General features: G+C 37.6%; 1 protein-coding gene across 6 annotated transcripts in view; it reads left to right on the top strand.

Moving 5' to 3' along the window:
- The window catches only part of THADA (THADA armadillo repeat containing), a 305,797-nt gene that overhangs the window by 49,425 nt on the left and 233,532 nt on the right, over positions 1–22,840 (top strand). For 5 of the 6 annotated variants that reach the window (XM_007128982.4, XM_007128981.4, XM_028496750.2 and 2 more), the window contains 5 exons: positions 878–1,013; positions 1,646–1,782; positions 6,135–6,293; positions 7,693–7,850; positions 15,301–15,410. In XM_007128982.4, the coding sequence (XP_007129044.2) occupies positions 878–1,013; positions 1,646–1,782; positions 6,135–6,293; positions 7,693–7,850; positions 15,301–15,410 (700 nt within the window). The remainder of the gene's footprint in view (positions 1–877; positions 1,014–1,645; positions 1,783–6,134; positions 6,294–7,692; positions 7,851–15,300; positions 15,411–22,840) is intronic. The other variant, XM_028496748.2, reaches the window with a different exon arrangement.

Here is a 22,840-nt window from a genome sequence, read left to right as displayed (position 1 = left end):
GTTTCAGCATGAATTTGTGGGCAGACAGGCAGGGACACACAAACATTCAGTCCATAATGGACATATACTTAAGAAAAATGAAAACTATGTCCAGACAAAAACTTGTGCATGAATGTTCATAGCAGCATGATTCATAATAGCCAAAAAGTGGAAGCAACTCACATATCCATCATCTGATAAATGGATAAATAAAATGTGGTATATCCATACAATGGACTGTTACTGAGCTGTTAAAAGTAATGAAATATTAATACATGCTACAACATGGATGAACTTTGAAAGAAGCCACATATTGTATGATTCCGTTTTTATGGTATGTCCAGAATAGGCAGAAAATGCTTAAGTGGTTGCCTAGGACTGGGGAAGGTGAGAGGTGCGGGGAGGGGAGTGCCTGATAATGGGTGAGGCTTTTTTGAGGGGAGGAGGTTGAGAATGTTCTAAAATTGACTGTGGTGGTGGTTGCACATAGCTGTGAATACCCTAAAAATCCTTGACTTGTACACTTTAAGTGTATAAATTGTATGGTATATGAGTAATATATCAGTAAAGCCATTGTTTTTTAAAATCTGTCCAAATAGCACATGGGCCTGGGGTCTGATAACCCAGATGGAGGATGTCTAGGAGAAATGATCCAGAATGAATGCTGTAAATGGATCCAGGAAGTTAGGGCAAAGACACAGTACTACCTTAACTGGAAATGGAGAACAGGCTGGATAACCTTGAAAGATCCCTTTTTTCATTCAAAAATCTCTAGTATAAAGTTCAACTGAGTTGGGTGCTTTTGTGGGAACTGTTCTGCTGTGCACAAATTTGTAAATGTGTTTTTAAACTGGTGTTATTTTGGTTGGTTTTGGTGGTTTTTTTTTGCTTTTTCTAGTTATCAAATGCTTGTTGGAAAATCTTGAGGAAGAAGTATCTCGGGCTGAAAATTCTCTGCTTCAGGCAGCAGCATCGTTTCCAATGTACGGGCGGGTCCACTGTATAACAGGAGCTTTGCGGAAGCTAGCTCTAAAGTAAGTATATCCCCCCCCTGCTCTTTCCTCAGTACTCACTTTTGAGCTTTAAACTCTTATTGGAATGTGTCCTGGGAAAGGAACATATTGCCTTAAAGGTAATTAAAAATTAGATTTAAAAATGTACATATAGGGCTTCCCTGGTGGTGCAACGGTTAAGAATCTGCCTGCCAATGCAGGGGACACGGGTTCGAGCCTGGTCCGGGAAGATCCCACATGCTGCGGAGCAACTGAGCCTGTGTGCCACAACTATTGAGCCTGTGCTTTAGAGCCCGTGAGCCACAACTACTGAAGCCCACGAGCCACAACTACTGAAGCCCGTGCGCCTAGAGCCTGTGCTCTGAAAGAAGAGAAGCCACTGCAATGAGAAGCCCACGCACTGCAACGAAGAGTAGCCCCCGCTCACCGCAACTAGAGAAAGCCGTGTACGGCAGCAAAGACCCAACACAGCCAAAAATAAATAAATAATTTTTTTAAGAAAACCATATATACACGTATTTTTATGTCTTAAATATTTCATAAATTGCACGATTTTGAAACCCAAATTCTTTTGACCCTTTTTGTCTATTAATTTCATCTTGAAAATGTGATTTTTGCTCTTAGTGTAAATTACCCTAATGTCCTTGTTGCAGCAGCCTGCAGTTGGTGAGTGAGTGGAGACCCGTGGTGGAGAAGCTCCTTGTGACGTCCTACAGGCTTTCTGCAGTGGTGTCTCCCGTTATTCAGAGCTCCTCCCCAGAAGGCCTCATCCCCATGGACACTGATGCAGGTCACTAAATGAAGAAAACTAGAATTACTGTTTTTTCCCCTAATCATTTCTTCAGAGAGATACAGAGGCTAAATAGAGGGAAAATAAATTATTATTATGACTAGTGATATTTCTGCCTTTTTAGTAATATTTTTAGCTATGAAAAAATAACCAAAATAAATAAATAAATAGCCAGGTGATCAGCAAGGTACTTCCTCCTCTGGGGTAAATTGGGTTTTATAATATGTCATTTCAGAATACAGCCTACGAGGGTTGTATTCTGGCAGGCAGTATAAATTAGAGAGCAGCTGATGGGGTTCAGTCAGAGAAGGCAACTTGTTAGAAATCTGAATAGGCTAAGACCATTGGACATACAAAGACCATTTAATTAAAAAAAAAAAAATTGGAGGAGATAGTCAAAATGCCCAAAATTGAACTCATGAACTTTCATCTGTCTTTTCCTTCACAACCCTTGTATCTTTGCAAATGGCCCTACCAGAGACCTGTTTATGCAAGTCAGGAGCCTAGGGCTGCTTGACATCTCCCCTTTGCTCCTTATATCTAGCCTGTCTCCACGTTCTTTCAGTGGTGCCCCTTAAATAGCTTTCAAATCTCTTTTTCTTTTATCTGCATCTTCTTACCTTACTGTAGGCTTTTATCCTCTCTTGTTTCCCCACATCTACTCTTATCTCCTTCCATTTCCTTTTTACCACATCCAAAGTAATCTTTTCTAGTCATATAATCTGTCATGTTACACATAATCTTTACTTAACCCTGTGCTCTGCCTACCCCCTCTTCCTTTCTATTTAAAATACGTTAGTGACCAGGTCCTGTAATAGTTTTGCTCCTGCTACCTTACCAGTCTTGTCTCTTAGCATTCTCCCCTTCCCATAGATTTCTCCTTCATGGAGTTGTTGCAGTTTAACAGGAATCTTGTCTGTTTTCCTCCCTTGTGCTTTAGCACAGTGCCTGGCAGAAGGAGGTACACTATCAATAGTTGTTAGAATGAATGAACAATTCCTGAAAGTATGGGAACTAAATTCAGTGCCTGGGATGCCCTTGGTGGTATGTGTATACAGCAGTTCCCTCTTAATCTGAGGGCTATATGATCCAAGACCCCCAGTGGATGCCTGACAGTGCAGATAGTACCAAACCCTATACATACTATGTTTTTTCCTATACATACATACTTATGTTAAAATGTATAGATTAGGCACAGTAAGAGATTAACAGTGATAACCAATAGTAACAATAATTATAACAGTATACTGTAATAAAAGTTATGTGAATATGGTCTCTCTCTGTTTCTCTCAAAAAATCTTACTACATTGTGCTCACCCTTTTTCTTGTGTTGATGTGAGATGATAAAATGCCTGTGTGATGAGGTGAAGTGAGGTGAATGACGTAGGTATTATGATGTAGTCTTAGGCTACTATTGACCTCCTGGCGATACATCAGAAGGAGGAGCTCTGAAGTTGTTGATGGTTGGGGATCCCAGGTGGGATGGAGAGGGACAGTGTGAGGGGATTACTGGATCTGTACTACAACAGGCCAGAAGGGATTGGCTGTTAAAGGTATATATACTAACAGGAACGTTCCTTTGAACACCTAGAAAAATCATGAAGTAAATTTATATTTTGGTGTTGAAATAAAGTTGGTGAATGCATTTTTGAGTGCAAATGAGAGGCTTATATTAAAAACATACTGAGTAAATCATAAACACACACTGCATCATACAATACAATACTTTGGCCGATAATTAATCTAAAGTTGTGTGGTTGCACACAACTAGAAAATGTTACGTTTTGTTCTTCACTAAAAATGAGTTGGAAGGTTGGTGGTGGTTCATGATACTAAGATACAGTTATAGATTTATTTTGGCTGATAGTCTAAATACTAAAATTTGTTGGTTTAGTTTTCCTACTTAAACAGTGCATAGGAATAAAGAACATCCAGTCTGATAGCTAATATTTGGATCAGGCAATGCCAATATATTTTGGATGAGAAGTCTTGAATGTTTGTCACCTGTTGTGGGTAGGGCCTTCAGAGTATGCTAAAATTTTGTGTTATTAAAGTTTTAAAATATCTGTCAGTCTCAAAAACTGTCTGTGGTCCACTAACTTTTCCTTAATTTTGCCTTTTCTTTTTTCCTCTGGTTGTCTCCATTTTTCTTATGTCTTTCCCATGTTCTCTGCCATGCATTCTGAATTCTTTGAAAAAAGTTTCCCCTGAAAGCCACAAAAATGGTTCTTAAAATTTTATTCTGGTTACCCCTCTCTTTTTTCTTAGTCTTTCTATGGTTTCTTTTTGGGCCAGTGTTACTTTCTCATGGCTGTCAAAACTTGTTTTTGACAAAATTTCATGGAAGCCACAAGTGAACATAAGATGTTGGCTGAACCATTATGATAGCAGTTTGGGTCTTTGTATTTCCCATAATACCTAAAATATAAGTGTGTATAATAGGTATACAGTAAATAACCCATTCTTTGATTTGTTAATTGGTTTCAGATGATTACTTGTTGTTATTTTCTTTCAAAATCTGAGCCTGCCTAGCTCTTTATTACCTAGTCACCCATAAATTCCTTCAGCCCATGTTACTGAACCTCTGCCATGACCCAGTTTCTGTTCTAGGCACTAGCAGTTGAGCAGTGAACAAAGTCTTGCATTCGTGGAGTTTACATTTCCTAATCCAGCGAGTGCTTACTAAGAAATAAAAATGAAGTTTAGGGCTTCCCTGGTGGCGCAGTGGTTGCACGTCCGCCTGCCGATGCAGGGGACACGGGTTCGTGCCCTGGTCCGGGAGATCCCACAAGCCGCGGAGTGGCTGGGCCCGTGAGCCATGACCGCTGAGCCTGCGCGTCCGGAGGGGAGAGGCCACGACAGTGAGAGGCCTGCGTACCGCAAAAAAAAAAAAAGGCTGCTTAGAGAAGAGCAATTCAATCTGATGATGACGACTTTGGCTGTCCCTGTACAATCACATTTGTCACAGTCTTAAATAATAAACTCACTTTGATAAGGAGAAATTCAGAAAACCAACGGCCTAAAAGACACTTAAGACGTTCAGAAATTTTTGGTTGAAACACTTGCTCTCCAGCGTCAAAATGAATGTGTTAAATCAAGGGAATTTTTGTTTCTATAATATGCTTCTTTAAGATAACGCCGTCGAAAAGAACTTCAAAGAAGGATGAAGTATTTCTACAAAATAAACACTAGACTCTTGCCACTGATGGCAGACTGGAGTGGGTGGATAGAGACTGGCTAGCACAGACGAAGGCATTAGTTATGGAGACTCCCCCTTCTAATCTCCCTTCTCCCAGCCCAGCTACTCTGCTGTCTCCCTGAAACGCAGGGACAATTACGACAGGGTTCCCTCAAAAGGCCCCAAGTGAGCAGCACCCTCTGTTCTCATTCCTGGGCTCAACCCCCTGCAAGACAAAGACACCAGGGACCCTTAAAACTAACTGGGGAGATGCTGACCTCACTAGCACTTGATAATTGGTAGGTTATTTTCATCTGCAGCAGCAGTAAAGAGGTAACCATTGATCTTACAGGACTTGAAGTAGAGGTGGCTGGTACACAAGTGGAGATGTCTGGTAAGGCCAGAAGCAGGAGATTAAAATTGTGTTTAGGGCTTCCCTGGTGGCGCAGTGGTTGCACGTCCGCCTGCCGATGCAGGGGACACGGGTTCGTGCCCTGGTCCGGGAAGATCCCACATGCCGCGGAGTGGCTGGGCCCGTGAGCCATGGCCGTTGAGCCTGCGTGTCCGGAGCCTGTGCTCCGCAACGGGAGAGGCCACAACGGTGAGAGGTCCGCGTACCGCAAAAAAAAAAAATAATGATAAAAAATTAAAAAAATAAAAATGAAGTTTAATATAATACTAGGACTGGAAATCTAACTTAGAAAGCAGTATATTACTTATGCATTTCAAAGCCAAATATGGAGTTTTCATGATATTCCTGGGCCATAAAAGATTATTTTTGTTGGTGGTGGGGTTTCTTACCTCTTAAATCAAAATTTATTGAAGTTTATTGCTCTTCCTTCATCTATTTGAGCACTGTATTTGAGATTCTTAGACAACACTGAGAAAAGCAATGTAAGGGAGATGGCATCCTTTGTCTGTGGACAGTTTCTGTTGTGCTTTTTTGTCCAATCTTCACCCTATTTAAAATATTCACCATATTTTGAAAGTACACTTAAGTGTCATGAACACCTTATATAAATAATTTTCACATTATCCATCCTGTGAGTCCCTTCTTATAGTGCTAATTATCAAGTACTGAAAATTACAGAATTTTTGAGGGCAAATACCCCCAAGGGAAGTCTTCATGTGATGTGGAACTGGGGTTTTACATAATCTCATCTCTCTCCCTCAGAGTCAGCAAGCCGCTTGCAGACGATTCTGAATGAGATTCAGCCCCGAGATACTAATGATTATTTCAATCAAGCTAAAATTTTGAAAGAATGTGATAGCTTTGATTTGGAGGACTTGAGTGCCAGTGTACCGAATATTGATACTTCTGCAGAAATCAAAGGTATATATAAAATCAGTATTGTAGTCGGTATTTAAGTGACAAATAAAATGTGCAAAATGCTCTTTTTCTATAGTAAATCAGAGGCTGCAAATGTGTGTAGTACACTTCTAGAAAATAAAGTCTGTTTTGAGCTTATAAATGATTTATTTTGGGGAGTGAGTTTATAAGACTTTACCAGAAAATGGTGTTCACCAGTGCAGTGTATAAGGTGCTTCGGCAAAAAAGCCTTTGAGTGCTGAAACCTGTCTTGACAGCCAGGTGATGTAGGAACAGTGATGCACAGTGAACTTGGGTTTGGGGAGCAGTCTGCCTCTCCCAGCACTATGGTTCGATGTTGTGAGAGTCCTCGTAGTCAGTCAAACAGCCTTTTAAAGGAAACAAATTTATGACTCAGAGAAATGTGAGCTGCTCTGTTGTACCAGGCCTCCAGAATTCAAATTCTTACTGTTTGTTTTCTCATTAGTTCTTTTATAATTTTCTATAATGCTGTAAAAAGTCATCAGAAGCAGTAATATCTTATTGATTTATAACATATTCTACATTCTCCACTAGATGGGGATATTGTCTTGTAAAAGTTTCTCCTTATGATTTTTTTTTTTAATTACACAAAATAACACAAATGTATGCTTGTAATAGTTTCAAATAATACAGAGATAAATATGAATTAAAAACAAATTAATGTTTTCTTTCATTTCCTTATTTCTTCCTCAATCCTACTTCATCCCTCTTTAGTGTACATCATTTCAGACCAATTTTATGTATTTAAGTGTATGTACATTTATCCTTTGAGTTTAGAGGCCTTTTAAAAGACAAATGGGATTACGTTAAAAAGGTTATTTTGTTAACTTACATTTTAAATTTAATAGTTTGTTTTGGATTTTTTTTTTTTAATGTCAGTACTAAAATATTTCTAAAGCTAGAAAAAGAGAGTAAGGATTCTTGTAGCTAATTGACCATGGAATTTAAATATACTTTGAAAGAGAATTTGTATTTTCCTTTGAAAGAAAAATCGTATCCTATTCTTTTACTGACATAGCAGCCACCCTCAGCAAAACAAATAATAAAATATATTTATTATAGTCATATTTTATGGATGACTGAGAGGCAGGAAAAGTTTGTTTCATTAACTTCCAAAGGTTAGACTTCGGTTTTAGAATAATATTGTGTTTTATTTTTAAATTTATTTTGAATATAGTATATTAAATACTGTGATTCCTACCCATAACACATGCCCAACAAATGTTATTTTCTCCTGAATAAATATAGCATATGACAAATTGGTTTGTTCAAGCAGATTATTCTTGGGGAAATTATGAATAAGCTTGTTCTAAGAAACCTGGGATGTGAGTAATCAAGTGTCTAGTGTTGCAATCTTTTTTTTTTTTTTTTTTTTTTTAAGGTAAAGAAGGAAAAACATGTGACGTAACTGCTCAGATGGTGCTGGTATGTTGTTGGAGAAGCATGAAGGAAGTCGCTTTACTCTTAGGCTCACTGTGCCAGCTTCTACCCATGCGGTCTGTGCCAGAATCTCCTGATGGATTATTGACAGTGGAACAGGTAGGGTAGCTGTTTGTTCCACCTGGTATAATTTCTGGTCAAAGCATAAATCACAAACTTTTATTTAAAAGTAAAATAACTTAAAAAAAATTTTTTAATAACTTAAAAAAAATTTTAAACATTTTTCTGAATAAAATCTTACAGATGTCAACTGAAGAAAGTTCATTAAAGTATAGGAATTGGATCTTGCAATCCATTTCCCAACTTTGTCATTTTTAGAAATGTTTTTATTTTTCTAAGTTATATAAATAATGATAGCTTTTACCTCACTTTTAACTTCAGTATTAACATTTGAATTTTTATTTCTCCATTTAACACACACAAACTTAAAATTCAAATGTAAATGAAATTGTCTATTTAGTAAAACTCCACAAACCTCTTAAATTTTGAAAAGAAAAAAAATATATATATACTTTTTTCTTTATATATTGGTTGATTATGGATCTCATGTTTCCCTCTACACTGATGATAAAGTTGTAGTTACTTTGGTTTTTTTGGCTGACTTTTATTTTAAGACCACAAAGTTAGTTCCATCTGGAACTGTTCAAGTGACTTGAGTGCAGTGTTTATAAGAAATTAGCTTACCACAAGCATTTCATTTGGAAATATTTTAGATTTATTAGATTTCTGTTTTTAATTGATTCCCTCTTCCTTTCCATATGGTTTCAACAAATCCATTTCCCACCATTTTCCAGCAAAGATACATAACATGTACTTTCATTTTTAACCTTTTTCAAATAAAGATAATTTCTCCCATAGGGTGTTATGACATTTAAGAACAAAACAAATATTGTAGTATGCTAATGCTGATTATTTCTGTAATAACCATGTGACCAGTTCCATGGAAATAATGCTAATATTTTTATTCTCACACTCTCTGCGGCTTATGTGTTTGCATCTGGTTAACAGCTGGGCTTGTGATGTTGCAAGGCTCTGAGACAGAGAACGGCAGAGGGGAACAGAACACTGCCGGCTTCATTATGTTCCTTATTCTCTTCCAAATCAAACAGGCGTTAGTGTCCTAGAGTTACTTGCAGTCCTTACTGGTGACTGGCTGGAGTGCCAGTGCCAGCGTCTTTGCTGATTAATGATTACTTCACTGATGTTCACCATCTCACTAAGAAGTAAATATGGGCTAGAGCCCCTTGACTTCTCAACTTTTCAAGGACAAGTTAAAACATCTAGTGTTTTAGGTTTGTTGGCCAGTGTTTAAAAACAAAATTAAGGAAAACATATTTTACTTTTACTATAACTGAGGAAGACCTGAAAGCTTCCTGTGAAAATCATTTCGTCCTGACACCTTTTACAGAGCACCCAAATCTTATGAAGTTATGTGGGATATCCAGGTTAAAATTGAGAACTAATATAAAATAGAAGAGATGTTTGTAAAACAACAACAATAACAAAGAGAGGCTCTTATAAACCAAAGAACTCTTCTGATGACTGTTTTCTTGAATAAGAAGTAGAATCCTGTTTTTCTGTAAAATATCCGTTTCCATTCTAATAAGGTCCAATCATTTCTCCATGTCGCCATTCATGTGGTGACCCCACATATATATATTTGAGAAGAAATTAATGACTGAGTGAGTGAACAAGAGTGTACGTGATAGCACTGTTCTGACATTGAAACCCTGCCCTCTGTGGAAAACTTTAGTCTTGATCATGCTAAATTTTACTAAAAAAATTAAAATGCTCCTAAAAAAAATTTTGATTTCCTTTTCTCTCAGTGGATGAAGGAAGTTGTTCTGTGGAACCTGAAATACTGGTGTTCAGCCTGTTGCTTCTCTTGCTCTCCACTCAGCCTTCACTACTGAAAAAGGAACAGGATTCTACTGCCATTTTATATTTGAGGTCTCACATTTAGACGACGGAGAGGGTTTCTCATGGAACTCAGCTCCTTTAAGCCCATCCTGATTTTACAGCCCTTTGTTAAAGGGGTGACAACTTCAGTCCCCCATACATGAGTATAGTTTATACTAGGGCAGCAGGTAGTGAGACTCCAATTTGGGGATTTTTGCTGCTGTACAAGGAGAGGAGCTGGTGCTCGCTTATAATTCTGAGTATTCAGTGCTGTATTCACATACTGTTCGAGCTGGAAGGCTCACAGAGATGATATTATCCAGCTCTCTTGCACAAGGGGAGACTGAAGCCCTTGGATGTTACCTGGTTTGCCCAAGATCACAAAGCTGGTTTGTGGCAGCTCTGGGACAGGAACCTGATTCTTCTGCTTCCCAGCCTGTATTCCGACATGACACAGTGCTGCCTTTGTTCTGAATGGCTCATTTAATTTTTCTTTAAATTTAATTTCCCCAGCTTCCCATAGCCAACCAGATTTTTGCAAGCAACAGGACAGTAAGGCAACTTGCTACTGAACTTTATAGCAAATGATCCATTCCCTTAGATGATTGCTTGTGAAGGAGTGTGTCCTCTGCGACTTCATCAAGAAGAAAATGTGTTCATTCAGAGGCATGTCTGACCCTTCTCCTGCGCTGTAATCACATTATGAAAGGTTCTTTCATAATGTCCCTGTCCGAGAGGCAGAGATAAAACCAGCTTTGAGGGATGTAAGTCGAGACCGTTAAAGAGTGAGCAGTGCATGCAACCTTATCTCACAAACTTCCTGACTGGTGTGTGTCTGGGTTTCAAGCTGGATGCTTTGCTGATGCAGAGCTTTTGCTTGATACATTGTTGGTCCTCTTTCCATGGGATATCGGATACCCAGTAGCTACTGATTTTTTTAAACTTCCTCTACCTGGACTATCAGTTCATATGTTTATATATTTCCCCTAATATTCCTAAAAAGAAGCTTTTGGGTAGTTTTTTTTTTTTAATGTATCTGCTTTCCGCTTCCTAGGAATTATTGCCACAGAAATCACATGATTAAAAATAATTACCACCTATTAGAAATGAGCAATTTAAAAAACTTCTTCTTTAGATTCTGTTGTAATTTTCATGATGTACATGGCTAACTGGGTTTATATGTTCCCTCAGTACCTTTTGTTACTGTTTTAGATTTTTGTTAATGAACTATAAGTGGGATGTATGTTTATTAGCATTTGTCAGTCTTAAAGAAATTACCTTTTGTATTTTCTTTTACCAAAGTTTATTTTTTAGAAATTATGAGTAAGTATTCATTGAACTGTGCTGAATGCAGCTTACCATTTTTAAGCTGTGAAGTGAAGTTGAGCATGTAATTACATCATTTAGTCAACTATTTATTGACTGCCTTACTACAAGGGTGTTGTGGGAATATTAAGAAATAGAATATGTGGTTCTCTGACCTCAAAGGGCTTGGAAATGTAATAGGGGATACAAGACAACAAATTCATTTCAAAAAGTCAGACTAAAGGGCAACTGTTAAAATGGCACATGGTTAAGGATTTGCCAGAAAACAAAGAATAAACGTTCTGGTGGGAAGATGTCTGAATACCAGGAAACCATCATCTTTGTTATTATGTAGGAGGACAATGTTTGGGCTTTCACGAAATCCCGAGTGTTAGTAAGAAATCACTATAGTAGAGAATGTCCAGTTTAAAATGTTAATTATCTTACTGTAGTGTAAACTTTTATAAACTATTCCATTTAACCAAAGTGGAATTAGAAACTCCTGTTGACATTTCTAAGGTTGTGGCTGTGTCTTAAAGTAAAATTTAAATTAAGGTTTAGGGATTAAGTCTCACTACTTGATGACACAAAATGAAAACAAAAATTGACATTTAGCAATATTGATTGCTACGCTCTGCTAGGTGCTCTGCTAAATGCTTATTTGCATAATCTCATTTATTTCCCAGAATAATCCTGTGAAGTAGGTTCTAGTTTTATGCCCATTTCACAGATGAGAGAACTCTGTTACTTATGTAATTAGCTTGTATTGGTAAGGAGGCTGAGTAGGGTTCCTGAACTCAGCCCTCTTGGCTCCAGAATCCCAGATCTTAACCACTGCACATGCTCTTTGTAGAAATGTCCCACCTGTATACTTGAATCTTTTTGGACTTACTAACTTATAATGAGGGGAATTAGCTTTGATTTTTCTACTGTATTTCTCTCTACTATCTAGATAAAGGACAAACAAAAAATGTATTTACATGTGCCCTTTGTGGGTTTTATGCTTTAGGTGAGCATTTAACTCCCCTGTTAAGTCTGTTGGTGAATTATAGGTGCCTAGAGACATAGCACGTAGCTGTCCTCCCCTGTGGAAATTTATACCTTGTAAATCCATAAAGCATGTTAATTTGCCTATAGAAGTAGGTTTTATGGAAAGTTAGAACCAGGATACACTAAACTTAAAAATATAGTGATTAGAATTTCATTTTAAGAATAGAAATCAGTGCCCTTTTTTTTTCATATTTACTTTAATTGCCTTTCAGAAATTCTGAGATATATATTATTTATTAAGAAAATATTTTGTAAAGACATCATGTTAAAAGAAAAGTTTTTATGAACTTTAAATAGGAGCTAGGTATCTAATAGATTGAAAGGCAATCGAGTTGAATTTTCAGAGGAGTTTTTCATTTTTTAAATAAAATTTTGAAATTCTTTTTCTGATTCTACTGTTGTCATAAGTTTCTACAGGGTTAAATATGTTCCCTATAGTCTGATCATCCAAGGGGAGAGTGTCAGCATGGCCCCTGTTCCCTGTCTAGCTGCTCATGGACCACATTGCCCTATTGACTCCTCCCACCCACTGTGATAGGGTACATCCCTACCTTGCAACCCTGTCTTCTTCCACTATTTTCTAGCATGAAATCTTGAGGCCATTCAGCCAGGTCTGCTATCACTCTCCTGTATAGTCTGTGTTCATTCATGTAAAAAGACCCAGTGAAGTGTCTGACAGGTAGCAGATACTTAATAAATGTTTGTTCATTTATTCAAGTATGCCAGCTTCTTCTCATGTTAATTATCCTTTTCTGTATTGGTTCACTCATGTATATCCTGTTTAAGGTCTGGCCATGAAGCTTTTTCTAATTATTCATTTCAATGCAAAAAGAGCTGTCATTTCTTAGTGCTGTTAAGCTTCTGATGGGTACCATCCAGCATATTGGTTTTCTCTGAAAGCCTTCAGAGGACAAACATCTTGTTTTGTTCTTTGTGTACCCAGCACTAAGCTGCTAAGCATTTGACAGGGTGCTGAAAAAGTACTTACTGTCTGATTAATAGAAATATACTCTCTTCAAAGGGAAAAATTCATATTAAGCCTGGGTGTTACCTAGGTGGGTTTGTTGGGAAGTTAAGTGCAAAATGAAATGAGAAAAAAATGGTCTACCTCTCACTTGTGTCTCTAGAATCTCATTCTGTTTTCTGAGGCCAGGATTACCTAGGATTGAGGTCTACCCTTCAGAAGAGAGACCATCCACTGGTCTCATTCACCTCTGAGGTCTTTGATATTATTATATGCTTTTTGGTTTACGCCCCTTTGAAGGGAGCTAAGGTAAAGGAAGCAATGAAAATCTGATCTTTGTTTAAGAACTAGATTGTAAGTCCACAGAGAAACACTTTACCAGTAACATTTCTGTTTTCCTGAAGTATGTTTTAATACCTGTAACATTAAAAAAAGATTAAGGATGTTAGAGAGACCCCATCTCTATGACTTCCTGTTTTTATTTTTTGTGCCTTAGTACAGCTTTTTAGAAATCTTCTTTTGTTTCTCTAATAATAGAAATGATGGTCATAACAAGTTAGTTAACTGATGTTTTTTCTGGTCCTGTTTTGTAGGGTTATTGAGCTTCGGGTATGTCTTGGGGGTTAAATTCAGATTTTGTGCTTGATAATTCTGTTCAAAATAGACTCTGAAATTACGTATTGAAGGTAAAATGATAAGGCTTACCCTGACTCTTGACTTTTGATGACCAGTAGTATGTAGCTTGTAAAAAATATTAAAAATTAGGGATATCATCAGATCTTCACCTGAAAACTCTAGCTGAAGAACATGACATGGCACTCTGGGGATATTAAATTGTTAGAATTTTAAAACTTCTGTTATATCCTGCTTTTCTGGTTCTTTCTTGATCTCATATCTGATTCTTATTTCTCTAAATGCATCACCCGTCTTTCTATAATCATATATATTTTGAGTTTAGAGTATGTCTTTAGCTTTTTTCTATTTGGAAATCCAGACAGAGGTCACATTGAACTGAATTGGTTTATAAGTTAAGGACCTGTGCTGAGCTTTTAGATTTATTAACTCATTTTAATACACAATCTGTGAGGCAAGTGCTATTATTATTCCCAGTTTATAGATGAGACTGAGGCAGTTGCCCATGGTTACATGTTTAACTACTCTTTCTACTGTTTATCATCTCTAATGTGTGCAGAATACCAGTCACTGTGCTGAGGTAGAAGTTGTTTCTAGATAAGCCTACGTGAGCTATCTTGGGTTAGCTTGCTTTTTCACTATTCTGTGACCTGATGGGGAGACCTGGATCAAGAGACAGCCAGTTGTAGCTTTGGTCCTGAGTTTTATACAAAATCTGGATTCTCTAAAGCTTATCAGCTACCAAATCTCACGGTATAAATGTAGAATCAACCCAACCACTTTAACAGTTAATGCTGTACAAAACTTCATCAGCAACTAATTGTCAGTCATGTCTTCTTTAAAGTAGATTGTCATATTTGTTATTTGTTTAAACTTGCATGGAGAAAAGCAGCATTTATGAAAGCGATTGGGTAGCATTCTGGAAAACTCCATGGTTCTGACTCAAAGTGAAGCCTGTCAATTTTCAGGAGGCCCTTTGCACTAAATCTTGTGTGGCCATTAATATTTGTATATCTCTAAAAGGTAATTATTGAGAAGTATTGTTTAATGGGTTGGAGTTTCAGTTTGGGAAGATGAAAAAAATTCTGTAGATGGATGGTGGTTGCACACTAAAGTGAATATACTGAATGCCACTGAACTGTACACTTAAAAATGGTTAAAATGGTAAATGTTATGTTATGTATATTTTAACCATAATAGAAAAAAAATTTTTTTGAAGAGGGGACTAAAAGGTAATTATTTCACCTAGGCCTAGGTGTGTGAGGGTTCTCACCTTGTGTGATTTGCTGTTGGTGTTGAATGATATGAGCTAACAAAGAGAACACAGCAAGATTTGTGAAGCTGGCATAGGGAGGCAGTTCTAGCCTAGCAGTTAAAGATGGCCAACTCTGGAGCCAGATTGCCTGGATTTACGTACTAGTTCTACCATCTACTTGCTGTGTGACCTTGAATAAGTTACTTGCCCTTTTTGGGCCTCATTTTTCCCAGTTGTAGAGTGGAGATAATAATAGTGCTTTTTTCATGGAATTATTGTGAGAATTAATTGTGATAGTATAAAACGCTTAAAATATTACCTGTTGCATAATAGGTGCTAAATGGATGGGCATCGAGACCTGAGTTCTAAATGATGTTACTGACATAAATACATCTGTCAGTGTAAACATAAATGGCATATTTATTTTTGATTTTGTTTTGAAGGTAAAAGAAATAGGAGATTACTTTAAACAGTACCTTTTACAGTCCAGGCACAGAGGAGCATTTGAACTGGCTTACACTGGCTTTGTGAAACTCACCGAAATCCTCAACAGGTAAAACAAAGCAAATATCCTTTTAATTTTAAAAAGATTAAATGTACAAACCATGTGCTCGAAGTAGAATTTAGTTGTGTCTTTTGATGTTTAAAAGAACAGGACTTAGTTGGCTTCAAAACTCTTGGAAGAAATTGTTTTCTTAGGTTTCATTGTATGATTTACTGCAGATGATGGAGTGAAATGTCCAAACCGAGTTGCTCTCTCATTGAAAGGTGATTTGACACAAACTCAAAGATTTTGCTAAAAATAGATTTGAAGTTACCATTTATTTTCATTGAATGAAATGACTGTTTTGTCTGTTTGAAAATTACTTGGCTTGTGGAATAAAATAAGCCCTCCAGTTTTTTGGATTTGTGTGTATTATGGACAGAGAAACACTTAAGGATTTTGTGTTTTTCTTCGTAATTTTATCTTATAGAAAAATTTAAAAGAACAGTAAATAGACCAAAAAATATAAAGGACTTTTCCCCCTTACTTGGAAAAATACTTAAGTAGATTTCGTACATTTAGCCAAATGTGTTTTTTTTTTTTTTTTGGACATTATAGGTGCTGATAATTTCATTCATTCATATAATAGATTTCCTCCAAAGAGCTTGTGAGGAAACCTTAAATTACTTAATGACTAAGTGTTCATGGCAAGTGTTCTCTAAATAAAAGGTAGTATTTTCCAGGAAAACATTTCCATTGCCTGGAAACTTTTTGAAATGAAGCAGAGTTCTGCCAGCCTTGTAGCCTTAGCAAACATTTTATTTTGGGCCGTTAAGACATCTACTCCTTGAATATTTTTGAAGCATTTTTTTCACACCCCTGGTAAAACATTTATAAAACATTTTGGCAGTTATGGGCTGCACAGAATACCTTTAAATGATACATTAAGAAATGTCCTTGACATTAAACTGCTGATCTTGAAAATATTTTGTTGTCTTTGCAGCTCTTTCTTTCCAGTGCAGACATGACTTAAGAATATTTTTTTCTCACAAAACAACACACTTCCCTCCCTTCAAATCAATTAACAAATATATATATTGAACACTAGCTGTGTGCTTAGTACTGTGCTTGGCTTGGAGGATATAATACTTCTTTATGAGACAAGGTTCCTGTTCTCAAAGAGCGTATGGTTTAGTTGGGGAAATAAGCAGGGATGAAATTCAAAATATTTAACAAATGGTACGTCATGGGCACTGACTGGTCAGAACAGACACTGGCTGTAAGCACCCAAGATCGCTGTCTGTATGGATGTGTGTTAGCTGAATACCAGCCTGGAAAGTGAGACCAGGACACTTGAACAAGATGAGCCAATGTAATTGTCAAAATTTGGGTGAAATTTACAAATTCTGTACGCATAGCAGAGAGAAAGCAACAAGGAAAGGCTGGGAGGGCTTACTGGAGGAGGTGGAATTTGTGCTAATGCATGAGTAAGGTTTAAGTAGATAGGAGGAGAAAGGAGGAGACTTTATGAGTAATGTTCAGAGGCTAGAACCAGCATGGCATATTGTTAGGTGAGTAAATGAGCCAGCCTGATTGTTGTGGTGGTGGTGCTGGTGGTAGAGTTACTAGGCAATATCGTACATTTGGATAGATGGAGGTCAAATTATGGATACCTAGAAAGCAGATTTGCTGTAGTAGGGATGGAGAGTGGCATTGAACATTTTCGACCTGAAATAGATCATAGGAGGCATGTAGAGTGGAGAAATAGCAATAATCTATGACACGAGGTCTTAGTTCTACTTACATCCATTCTGTTTATTGGCAATGAGATTGTACAAAATTTACTTTCCTCAGCCTCTGATTTCTTCATCTGTAAAGTAAGGAAAAGAATATTTGCCCTGTTGACAGATCTCTCTGGTTTTTGTTATATGGATCAAGTAAAATACCTATGTATGAAGACCCTTTTGCATTATTAAACTTTCTACAAATGTAAAACATGATGAGATTGATGTTGGTTATGGTGTTGGTGCATCAATGTAGTTTTTCAGTTGGAAGTGTTAGGTTAGATAGATTGTAGTGACAGATAGTAGTGAGAAGAGACTGGCATCAGCTCTAACAATCTAGAGCTGAGGTGATGAGAGCTTCCTCTGAGTCAATGGCTCTGGGAATGGAGGGAAAGAAGTGGCATCTCAATTAATATTTATCCCCACATAGTAACAACTCTACACATGACGTTTTGAATGCTTAGAAGAGAAGCTGTGGACATCTCTTATTTAATGGTTTGATGTGTCAAGAATTAGGGCAGTGCATAGCTGGGTGATTCTCCTCCTGTGGGTATTTATCAAACTCAATTGGTGGTGTTCAGCTGACAGATGAACTGGTCAGGAGGGTCCAAGACAGCTTTATTCACATTATGGCACCTTGGTGGGATGGCTAGAAGATAGGGCCTAGTTGGGACTGCCTGTGGCCTCTCAGCATGGCAGTCTTGGGGTAGCTGAAATTCTTATATGGCAGCTGGCTTCCTTCAGAGAGACTATTCCAAGAGAACCAGGCAGAATCTTCATGGTCTTTTCTGACCTAGCCTTGGAAGTCTCATGGCATTGCTTCAGTCACATTGTTTTGGTTCTAAATGAGTCTTAAGGCCAGTCGGATTCAAGGGGAGAGGAATTAAACTTCACCATTTGATGGTAAAGTGGCAAGATTGTATTGTAGAAATACGTCTGGGATGGGAGATATAGTGGTGGCCATCTTTGAAGAATGCAATCTGCCACGTGAAGTAAACTGAATGTGTGAGATAGAGGTCCCCAGGGAGTCCGTGACTGTTCCTGTGGTTTAATTTTTGGTGACCAGAAAAGTGGGATTGATGTTACCAAAGGCAAGGAGACTGAAAGAGGAGATTACTTTGATAATGATTAATACATCTGTTTTGTATGTGTTGAGTGTGACATGATGGTGGCATATCCTGGTGGAAATATTTAAGTCAGAACTGGGAGATAGGGGATTAGTTTGGGTGCTATTGCAGAAACAGAGATGGAGATTTGTGCCGTCTTCATAAATATCATAGCTAGTAGGATTGCAGTCTTTAGGGAAGAGCTTAAAAGGAGAAAAGAACAGAGGACCAAGGACAGAGGCTTTTGAACAACTGTACTTTGTAGTTGAAAGTACAGTTGAAGGCATTCCAAATAAATGGAGTGGGGAGATGAGGCAAGGCCCAGTGCCTGGTATCTCAGCCACTCCTAATCTGCTGTAAAGATCTCCTCATGGCTGTCACTATTGGCTTTTAACCAACCTGTTATGAGTTCCCAACTGTTGCTTCCAAACCAAGTGGTTCTTGATCCCTTTGGAGACATTTCAGATCTGCTGAACAGAATGTTTTACGGAGAACATCTTTGCAGTATGTGTGGCTTCCTTTTGTTTGATTTTTATTTTTAAAAGCAAATGTATTTCTTTTGGATCCTTCTGAAAGCTTTTAAGTTATGAAAAAATTATTTAGGCATACAGTGTTTTAAAGTTTGCAGAAAGAAATCTGGGCTTTCAGGAAAATCCACTGAAATGGAGGCCAACTGCTGGCCACCTCTTGAACTACAGCTGTGTTAAGGAAGCAAGCACTTAAAGAGATTAATGGGTAAATAACCGAAGAGTTAAACATGAGCCACATTGTTTGAATTGGTGTTTAACAGGATTATTCAGAATGTCTTCAAATGTAAATTGACTTCACTATTAAACAATCATCTAAGAATAAATAGGAATGGGAGACACTATTCTTTTTTCTGGGAATTTTTTGAAAGCAACACTTGCGCGGGCACACACGCACACACACACAATATGTTGAGTTAATTTTCTAGAATCTGATTTCTTATATGGTCCTTTATATTTAGAATTTGATGAAATATTCATGCACTCTTTAAAAAACATAATCACCTGCCTATGCATAATTACCTGCTTAAGCATTTGATTAGAGTGGTTAAATGCATTAAAGTTATCATTGTAAATTCAGGTTTCTGATGAAATTCATATGTGCTTATTTACGCTGTATAATCTTAGTATTTTAAGTTATTCTTTCAGTGAAAATAAACAATTCTAAACTAGAGTGCCAAGCAGGGAATTCCTGCCAAGCAGGAATTTCATTTGTTCAGCCATAAATTAAAAGCTTAACTCTAAGGGGATTAAGTTGTTGTCTACAATTCAAAATCTAGAAGGGAGGTTCATGAGTACCTGATATTGTCTTACTCTTCATTTTTTTGAATTGCTCTGCTTATTGAAATGTAGCTTTACCTATGAATATTTACTGCACTAATTACAATCATTCTCACATTGTTGGCCCGAAAAAATGAACTGCTGACATTTAGCAATTTTTGTCATAATAAAATGCTACTACTGACTCATGGGTGTCAACAGTTATGGTGGACAGAAGTAATTAAAATATGTATTTCAACTTTCATCAGTTAATTATAGCTACTACAATTCAAATTCAACAGAAGACTTCTTATGAACCTTTGAAATATTTCACTCTACTGGAGAATGAAAGACCAAGTCTCTAAAGAATATGCAGTTGAGCAAGAAATAAATGTAGAATGTAATATATGAGGTTTGGGGAAAAAGTCATTCAACTCTAAATAAAAAATATATAATCTTGTTTAAGCCTTTATTTTCATCTCCTTTGGCAGATGTGTCTAGGTCACTTTTTATTTCTGAGTATCCTATGATTTTTATTTGAAATATTAATAATTAAATAAAGCATAACTAAGTGATCATCCGCTCTGGGAAGCCATATTAATACTTTACATAGAGAAAAAAAATCCTTTAATTTTCCCATTTCTATAGTGGATTAAAAGGATTTGGGGATAAATAAATTAAAGAAAAAAATTAGGTCTTAACTCCAATTCTCCCCACCCCTTCCAACTTACATGTTATTTGGTCCAGTGGTTCAGATCTATCTTGCTTTTTTTTAAAAAAAAAAAAAAAAGGATTTGGGGAAGACTAGAATGCTTAATGATTTTTTTTCTTTTTAATTTATTTTTTAGAATGTCTTAATGTTTAAAATCTAAAACTTTGTGTCTTTGGTTTGTGACCCTTGGATTTTTTTTTTTTTTTTTTTTTTTTTTTTTTTTTTTGTTATGCGGGCCTCCCTCTGTCGCGGCCTCTCCCGTTGCGGAGCACAGGCTCCGGACGCGCAGGCCCAGCGGCCATGGCTCACGGGCCCAGCCGCTCCGCGGCATGTGGGATGCCTCCCAGACCGGGGCGCGAACCCGGTTCCCGTGCATTGGCAGGCGGACGCGCAACCACTGCGCCACCAGGGAAGCCCCTGGATTTTTATTTTTAAGCCCACTCGTAGTTGAGTAAGATATTACCTTCTTTCTGGAACTTTGAATAATCATTTTTAGAGTTATCATAATAATACTGAGTCTTTTTAGACTCAGTAATGAAGGAAACTTGTTCTTAGTGAGTAACTTCTATCTCAGCTTTGTTAGTAAAGTCCCAGAGTTTTTAATATTAATTTTTTCCTCCTTGATCTCAGGCAATGGTTGTATTAAATATTAAGAGAACCAACAATTTGTTACATCCTTCTAACCACTTCTTTTAATCCACTGTATCTTGCCCTTCCCCCCATGGCTTTCTGATTGGTAATTTAATTTATATTTGGTCATCGTTACTATTGCCTGTGCCTGCAGCTGAGCCTTCAAAATAGCCCCCTGATGTTTTAGCCTGCAGTAAACTTCAGCAACATTTGATGGTGGTGAGGGAGGTTAAGATGGCTTCTGTTGATATGTAGCTTTCTCACTGGATCTCATTTGGGCAAATCGTTTTTCAGGCTTAAAATTTCTCCATGCTTCAGGGCTATGTTCCCTGTTTTTAAAATGTGCATGTACATGCACACAACCTTCCTGCACATCTGTCACTGTTTAGTTTAATTGAAATAATAAACATGAACCTTGAAATAATAAACAATACTTGACCAAAGAATGAATGGAGTGGATAATTTAGCTTATGAAATAATAGGAGCTTGGAAAAAAATCTCTAAGTTAGGAAAAATAACAATACTGAAAGAGTCTGAGGAAATGAAGGTAACATTTCTCAATTAACAATCGTAATATAACTAATCAGAACTCAACAAAAAATAGCTCTGTGTTACCATCCTTAGATGGATGGATGAAGCCATTGGAGAGCCACTCTGTAGTCAGGGAACCTGATTTACTGGCACAAAGTAGTCTAATGACCAATTAGTTGGGTATACAGCATATGTAATTTGATTTCAGTCTGGGTTTTATGCTTATCTTAGAATACTTACCCACTACCAGTGAGATAGCTTTGTGGATAGAAATTGGACTAATCTGTTTATAGAACAATAATTTGCTTCAGTGATCTTCTCAAGACAACACAAAGACACACCAGCCATGGACTGGCCTGTTCATTTCTGTTACTTTTGGTAGGGACTCAAGCTATAGCACTTAGCATAGAAAAACCAAACCAAACAAATACAAAAAACCCAAATACAACACCTCCCGCCCCTTTCCTGTCAGCCCCCCTTTTTTTTAATGTCTACTATTTCTTTCTTTCTTTTTTTTTTTAATAAATTTTATTTATTTATTTATTTTTGGCCATGTTGGGTCTTCGTTGCTGCCCATGGGCTTTCTCTAATTGCGGCGAGCGGGGGCTGCTCTTCGTTGCGGTGCGTGGGCTTCTCATTGCGGTGGCTTCTCTTGTTGCGGAGCATGGTCTCTAAGCGCACCGGCTTCAGTAATTGTGGCTTGCGGGCTCTAGAGCACAGGCTCAGTAGTTGTGGCGCATGGGCTTAGTTGCTCCGCAGCATGTGGGATCTTCCCGGACCAGGGCTCGAACCCGTGTCCCCTGCGTTGGCAGGTGGATTCTTAACCACTGGGCCACCAGGGAAGCCCCTAATGTCTACTGTTTCTTGACTGTGAAGAACAGGAACATCAGAGTGGTCTGATCCTCCCACACCCCCATCCTTAACCACTGCCTCCCTCGGAGTGTAGAGGAAAGAATATTGAGGTACGAGTTAGAACTGAGTTCTACCTACCAGCTCTGTTGATACTAGGTAAACCATGTAAATCTCTCTGGGCTGCTGTGTCCTCTTTGATAAAATAAGAGAATCCAGCTTTCTAAGGCCTTTTTAAATTCTGAGCATTCTACTCATGGTACAATACTGCTTTCTAGTTTCTGATTGGGAAAGTCTGGGGATTTCGGGTATGAAAGATGGAGGGAACTTGGATGCATTTTTAGTAAACTTCCTTTAGAACTGGTAAACTGATCTCTTGGGAGACTTTTGTGGGTTAATAACATTTAGTGAGGCTTGCTTATGAAGAACCTTGAATCCCTTTTAAGAAAGTTCCAATTTTTATGATGTACTCAGAGACTAAAGACACTGTATATTTTGTATTAACTTGACATGGGAGTGAAATAAAACAAAAGAGCCTACGGACAAAGAGGATGTCTGCTCTTCTAGTGGAGAGGCACTCGCTAACCCAAACAGGCTTGGA

This window comes from Physeter macrocephalus, chromosome 12 (assembly GCF_002837175.3).
Source record: "Physeter macrocephalus isolate SW-GA chromosome 12, ASM283717v5, whole genome shotgun sequence".
Taxonomy (NCBI): Eukaryota; Metazoa; Chordata; class Mammalia; order Artiodactyla; family Physeteridae; genus Physeter; species Physeter macrocephalus.
Note: the sequence above shows the minus strand (reverse complement) of the source record. Positions and strands in the feature narration are given on the sequence as shown.